The sequence below is a fragment of the Lolium rigidum genome, chromosome 7, assembly GCF_022539505.1.
Source record: "Lolium rigidum isolate FL_2022 chromosome 7, APGP_CSIRO_Lrig_0.1, whole genome shotgun sequence".
NCBI classification, from domain to species: Eukaryota; Viridiplantae; Streptophyta; class Magnoliopsida; order Poales; family Poaceae; genus Lolium; species Lolium rigidum.
In genome coordinates this window covers 13,982,675-13,989,700 of record NC_061514.1, presented here as the reverse complement: position 1 = coordinate 13,989,700, position 7,026 = coordinate 13,982,675, and the positions used below count along the sequence as shown (strand labels likewise).

The window sequence follows — 7,026 nt, the reverse complement described above, 5'->3', positions numbered from 1 at the left end:
TATTTTCCCGTAGTGTTGGATAGACGGGGATGCGTCGGCCCATCCTAACCGCTAGGCTATGCCTTCAAACGGTAGTTCAAACTGACCTCGCACGAATGAGCGCATCCATGAATTCTAAAATCGTACGGTCACAATCCACTGACGATGGATATATCGATTCTGATTTTAACCACGCAAGCAGCTGAGCCGACAAACACAAACAAACCAGAGCGGCGATGCCGACGACCACAACAACGGCTGTGCCGTCCGCCGGCTACGGCGCGGACGGCATCTACCGCTCGCCGCGGCCGGTGGCGCCGATCCAGACGGACCCAAACCTCTCCATGACGGACCTCCTCTTCCGCCGCGCCGACGCCTGCCCGAGCGCGCTCGCCCTGGTCGACGCCGCCACGGGCCGGTCCCTCACCTTCGCGGCCCTCCGCTCGGCGGTCCGCACGACCGCCGCCGCGCTCGCCACGCGCGCGGGGGTGCGCCCCGGCGACGCAGTGCTCCTCGTCGCACCCAACTGCGTCCTCTACCCGGTCTGCGTCTTCGCCGCCGCGGCGCTCGGCGCCGTCGCCACCACCGCCAACCCGCTCTACACCACGCGGGAGATCGCCAAGCAGGCCGCCGACGCCCGCGTCAAGCTCCTCATCACCGTGCCCGACCTCCTCCCCACCGTCACCAGCCTCAACCTCCCCGTCATCCTCCTCGACTCCGACGACCTCCCCGCCTCCGCCACCCCGAACGTCACCCGCTACTCCGACCTCGTCTCCGGCGTCGACGAGACCGCATACCGCCGCCCGGCGACAAGGCAGAGCGACACGGCCGCGCTGTTCTACTCCTCGGGCACCACGGGGGAGAGTAAGGGGGTCATCCTCACGCACCGCAACTTCATCGCGGCCTCCACCATGGCCACCTCCGACCAGGACCAGCGCGGGGAGGGCGCCAACGTGTGCCTCTGCTTCGTGCCCATGTTCCACATCTTCGGCCTCGCCGTCATCACCTTCGCCCAGCTGCAGCGAGGCAACACCGTCGTCGTCATGACCGGCTTCGCCATGGACGCCGTCATGCGCGCCGTCGAGCGGTACCGCGTCACCCACCTCTTGTGCGTGCCGCCGGTGATGATCGCGCTCGCCAAGCAGGGGATGAGCGGGAGGCACCATCTCAGCTCGCTCAGGTTCATCTTGTCTGCTGCCGCGCCGCTCGGCAAGGACGTCATGGAGGTCGTGGCCAAAAACTTCCCAAACGCCGACATTGTGCAGGTATGCGGTCACTTATTACAACTTCGGAGTATACTCCACAATATCGATGTGAACCGAGGGTACCTGTACCAATCTTTGTAGCCAATTTCAAAACTAATCTCAAGCGGTTAACTGATTTCCTGCGCACTGGTTAGGGCATGTACAATGGTGATGACTCAGCTGTCTGGAAGAGGTAGTTATAGGTGATTTTGGTGATGTGGAGGAAAGAGAATGAGGAGAGAGAAGTAGGTTGTCTGTAAAGTTACAGGCTGTAGGCTTCTTACACACAGCTTACACACACCATTTTTATTGTCGTATTTTTATTGTTGTATGAATGGTGTCTATAATTTATACTCACATATAGCTATAACTAAAAATAGATAACTTACAGACAAACTATTGTATACACTGTTGATATCATTGTTTGTAGATACATGGAGTAGTATTACAGATACCAGGTTATAAGTTATGGAGAGAGGCGGGTTGTGTAAGCAACAAAAAAAAATGCTTTTCTAACTTACCTATATGGTGGATACCCAAAACTGTTTTGCTTATTTGGGAACAATTCCCACTACTCTCCAACATATAGCATACACCCTTCCAACTAACTATAAATTTCTACACGAAATATGGCACCACCATCTTCATTGAAGCCACCACCACACCATTGTCTCTCCCGTACCCTCTTGAAATCAAGATTTGGTAATGAAGCACCTCCAAGTAAGGTTGGCCCTTCTCATCTAGACCAATTTGATACATGAACATGATCTTTTGCTCACTCTCAAGCCTCTTGACCAACTCATCATTTTCCACCTTCGTCTTCATGATCTCAGCCTTCTTCTCCTCAGCCACTGCCCTTCTCTCCTTGGTCCCCACTCTCGTCTCCACGGCATCCTTCCTCTCTTCAGTTTCTTTGTTCCTCAACTCCCGTCTTTCGGAGGCGAGCTCATTCCTTATCGCCACCATTGTTCTCCAGTGACTCCTTGTACAAATTGTCACATCCTTTTTCCCTCATATCTTTAGCTTTATTTCTCTCATCAGGCCTCTTTGTAGTTACATACTAAATACCCAGGAGTGGGACTGCTTGAGCCTTCATCAACGGTGTCAAAAGCCAATAATTCCCCAGCCGAGGTAGATGGGGTTTTCCTCTTGATTGGGATTTTGCTGGTGGAGCAGTTCTTCCGTTTCTCATCATTCTCAAGAAGAACCCAACAATGGTCTAAAGTGAAATATTTACCCACCTTTCTTATTTGGTTTTCTCGTGAATAGAGTTTCATCAATGTTCTACAAATAAAAGAACCAAGTAAGCATAATAGAAAAAACTTGAGCATAAAAGAACCAAGTTATGCATACAAAAAATTAGATATTCTGCATAGTTGATCTTGATCATTAGTCCCAGTTGGATTGATACAGTCAACTTGAGCCAAGCAACACGGCCATTTAAAAATGTTGGTGTTGATGTTTTGCAAACGGTGTTGGAGAGAAAGTTGAGTCCTTTCGCTCTTGGAGTGAAGTCATTTTTGGTCATGGAAACACTCCCAATATGATTTGATTTGTTGTTCATTCCCGCGATGGGATCTATACCAATACACCTACATGAATTGCACGAGGCCTCATCTTCTTTCTTAGTGAATTTAGCTCGTCGCACCACCCTTCGCGGAGTTGATTCACTGACAAAACCCTCACCATCTTCCTCACCAACAAAACCATCTTCATCATCTTGTGGAAATTCTTATGATACAACATCACCTTGTGGAAATTCTTATGATGCAACATCATCTTGTGCAAATTCTTTTCATGGTGTTTCTTGTGATGCAAATGGTGACGTAATATACGGTGCATCACCACAAGGGAAAGGGAGAAAGGCATCTTCATCTGTATACTATATGCAAAGGCAAATAAATTAGAAAGTACATAGATAAATTTATATGCCAAGAAATTCCAATCAATCTACTAAATTATACATGCTTATGAAACTTCAATCAATGAACCGATGCAATTTCAATCAATGTATACGCCTATGCAATTTAAATGAATCTACTAACTTATAACATATATAGACCAATGCTGGCATAAAAACTATATTTTGATCATGAAATGAACTGTGCATTTGCCTAAAATTTAGTACATATTCACACTCTAATGAAATTTAGTATAAAAAGTTTGAAATTTATCTTGCCTTGCGGCCATTTGGCCGAACACCACGAGTGCACCGCCGGTGAGAGCGGTGCGCAACGAAGTTGCAGGCACCATTGGCGGCATGGGTTCTGATGTAGCTCGAGGAGGTGCATGCCTTCATGGCCGGAGCAGGTTGGGAGGGATCGGAGGAGGATTGTGGGAGGTGTGTGAGGCCGTCCATGGCGTGGTGGCATGGTCGGGCGACCACGGCGGGACGAGGCAAAATTTCGGTTTGGCTCTCCCGCCCAATTTTCTGCATATATGGGTCTTTGGCTGGTCTTACCGATATACGGGTATTTGGGTCAAATTTTGGGTTAAGTTCCAAAAAAAATAAGGGTATGGAACCACTTTTGGTTATGTTATTGAAGCAGTTTTCTTTTGCCTCATTACCCATTAAAAAGAAGTTTTTGGCTAAGATTTCCACCTTTTGGTAAGCTATTGGAGATGCTCGTATCATGTAGTACTATGCATTTATTCTCTTGTTCACATGTTATATTGTGTGTTGTGATCCTCTGGCAGGGCTATGGTATGACTGAGACTTGTGGGATGATATCATTTGAATTCCCAACAAATGGGAAGGCTCGTCGATTTGGGTCAACTGGAGCGCTTGCCAGTGGTGTTGAAGGAAAAGTTGTCGATGTAGAGACACTAAGACATCTGCCACCGAATCAACTAGGAGAAATTTGTGTACGGGGACCACATATAATGCAAGGTAAAGATCTAGTTCTTGTACCATGTCTTCTGGACCAAACAGTCATGCATCATTTGCTTGATCAACAATGACATAATACTAACCTTAGTGTAAATGATGTTACAATGAAACTTTAGTAATTGGTGGTATTTTTTAGTTAAACAACGAGGTAAAAAATGAAATGTTTTTCTTTCACATGTTTATTGACAATGTACCTGGTGATTTTATTTAACATGAAACTCTAGTGATCATGAAGAAACTATTATTTAAATTTCTATACTATTTTGCACCAACAAGAAATTTTCCAATATTTTAAGTCCTAAAGGGAGTATTGGGGCATCACTTATTTACAATCATTGAGGATTGAGTCAATTTTCTCTAGGGTATTTCAACAATGTGCAAGCTACTGACTTCACAATCAAGCAAGGGTGGTTGCATACCGGTGATCTTGGATACTTTGACGAAGAAGGCCAGCTTTATGTTGTTGATAGACTTAAAGAGCTGATTAAGTACAAAGGTTTCCAGGTACACTACAGAAATACTCGTATTTTTTTTTTTAGATAGAATCTTGAGATAAAATACATGAACCATAACTAGAAGAATACATTGCAGTTGTGCTTTGGCCTTCATCACCTAGACAAGCTAATGTTTGTTTTTAATAAGCAGGTTTAGTACTAATTGATGAAGATTTGGCAACTAAATGTGTGAGGAACGTCTGTTGATCAGTTTCAACATAGTTAGGGTCCATTTAATATTTAATGCGTGCCTACTGCGGTGCTCTTAATGTAAGGGTTCATTGACAAAAATAAACTGAGATTAGTTGCTTGAAGTGCTTAAGGTTAAGCACAAGTTTACTGGCTGGCGTGAAGAGAATGAGGGAGCATATACAGGTGATTTTCTGAAGAAAGATACTTCTGTCGTTTCATGAAGGTTGTCTGAGATTTGTCAAAATTTAGATGTAATAGCATCTAGATATATCTAAATTTTGACAAATCTCAGACAATCTTCATGGGATAGAGGAAGTAGAAACAATGAGCAGAAAGGCTTTTGTTTACTATGTTGGCCAACATTGAATTTCGTATTATAAAGTACAGTTGGAGGAATACAAATAGGAGGCATGATCTTTACGACAAAAATGGTCATATACACACCGAAATCATGAATGGAGCACTAGCTCCATGGTAGCCATTTAAAAAAAATACGACATTTCTAAGTTCCAAAAAATTCAGAACAAAAACCCTAAGTGCGGATAATGTTGAACTTTACCAGCGTGCAAAATCTTAATTAAACATTCGTTGTATTCTAAGCTACATAAAACTGGCAATCTGACAATTTTTCAAGTTTTGAAAATGTGCATTGTTCACCACACCTAGATCCACACATTTGAGATTTTTACTTAACCTAAAATACAACACATTTTGGATTGTTTTTGCGAAAATTAGTAGGTTTCATCATTGAGAATTTTTATTCTGATTTTCTTGAAACTTTCAAATTCCTAATTCGAATATTTCAACAAAAGATGTTCCTATAACTCGGGAGCCATTTGTCCATGCCCCATATACACAGCAATATTTAGTATACTGCTTTTCTCTGTTCAATATGTAGTCAAACGGCCCAAACATCACTGATGTGGTGTTCCATGAGTCCATGACTTCAAGACTTTAAAGTTTCGCCAAAAAAAAACTTTTTAACAAAAGTCCTATTTGTCTTAACTTGAGCATGATAGTCTTTTGTGTTCTCTGAATAGTAACCTTTTTGTGCTAGTACCCAACCTGATTCTCGCGATAGGAACTCATCCTTTTGCACTATTGTTTTCTTGATCATTTTTGTTTTTTAACTTGTAGATTGCACCTGCTGAGCTTGAAGGATTACTTTTGTCTCATCCAGAGATTCTAGATGCTGTCGTTATCCCGTATGTTGCACTTCTTAAAATTTATTTAATTGTCTCTAGCAGCTTTTGAGTACAAAATTTTGCATCCCCGTCGGTTTGGGCTCGTTTATCAGCTATTTCTTATCTCTTGACTTGGAGCTGTGCTTGTTTCAAGGTTTCCTGATACTGAAGCAGGCGAAGTTCCTATTGCCTATGTTGTGCGATCACCTTCCAGTTCATTGATTGAAGTTGATGTCCAGAAATTTATTGAAAGTCAGGTGAGGCTGACTACAGACTCTGCTAAACTTTGACCGTGCAGTACCTGTAGTGGAACACCATCACTAGCATAAAACATGCCTCAACTGCGTACTGCCCATGGTAATGCACTTGTAATTTTTTAATTTACATCACATCTCAGGTCGCATACTACAAAAGGTTGAAGAGGGTTACCTTTGTGGAGAGCGTACCAAAGTCAGCTTCAGGCAAGATTTTGAGAAGAGAGCTCATCGCCCAAGTCAGATCGGAACAAGCCAGATCATCCAAGCTATAGCAAATCTACTGCATGAGCAAATCTTGCTGCTAAATTTAAAACTTCACATATGTGCAATGTTAGGAGGTTTACAAATTCCTGAATCGCAGCTTTCACTTTTGTGCACCATGTGTGATGCAACACGAATGTGAATCTCAACATTGTACAGAAGTTTGCTTGTGACATTGTTCGGCAAATGTGCCATTATGTGCTATATATAGTATACTATCTATACAAAGAATGCAAAGAATGAAAGAATATGAACAGGTTACGGCTATACGTATTCTACATCTAGAATGTATATGTGCCAATTCAGTCGAATCGTAAGTATCCCTGTGCTCATGCGCCAAAAAGATTGGCCACTGGAAATCATGCGAAAACCGAACGTTATCTTTCCAAATATGCTGAAGGGCAGAAGCGGAATTGTGCCTGAGATTTAGTCTCGGGATACTTGCAATCTTAGAGATGGCTAGAACTTTTTTAACGTCTCTCTGTTGCGCCTATCATCTTCGTTCTTGGCATCACTGCTTCGTCG

At 43.7% G+C, this 7,026-nt stretch overlaps 1 protein-coding gene across 1 annotated transcript; it reads left to right on the top strand.

Moving 5' to 3' along the window:
* Nucleotides 1–196: 196 nt before the first annotated feature.
* Nucleotides 197–6,711, top strand: LOC124678317 (4-coumarate--CoA ligase-like 1). Its single transcript, XM_047214222.1, has 6 exons — nucleotides 197–1,244; nucleotides 3,921–4,113; nucleotides 4,475–4,617; nucleotides 5,937–6,004; nucleotides 6,138–6,240; nucleotides 6,381–6,711. Exons 1-6 carry the CDS (start codon nucleotides 216–218, stop codon nucleotides 6,510–6,512), a joined length of 1,668 nt encoding a protein of 555 aa, XP_047070178.1. The 5' UTR covers nucleotides 197–215; the 3' UTR covers nucleotides 6,513–6,711.
* The last annotated feature ends 315 nt before the right edge of the window (nucleotides 6,712–7,026 follow it).

What these genes read in the sequence shown, in the direction of transcription:
- LOC124678317 (XM_047214222.1), top strand. Translation starts at nt 216, where the DNA reads ATGCCGACGACCACAACAACGGCTGTGCCGTCCGCCGGCTACGGCGCG. An exon ending in CAAACGCCGACATTGTGCAG is followed by an intron (nt 1,245 to 3,920) that starts GTATGCGGTCAC and finishes ATCCTCTGGCAG; the next exon opens with GGCTATGGTATGACTGAGAC. An exon ending in CTAGATGCTGTCGTTATCCC is followed by an intron (nt 6,005 to 6,137) that starts GTATGTTGCACT and finishes GCTTGTTTCAAG; the next exon opens with GTTTCCTGATACTGAAGCAG.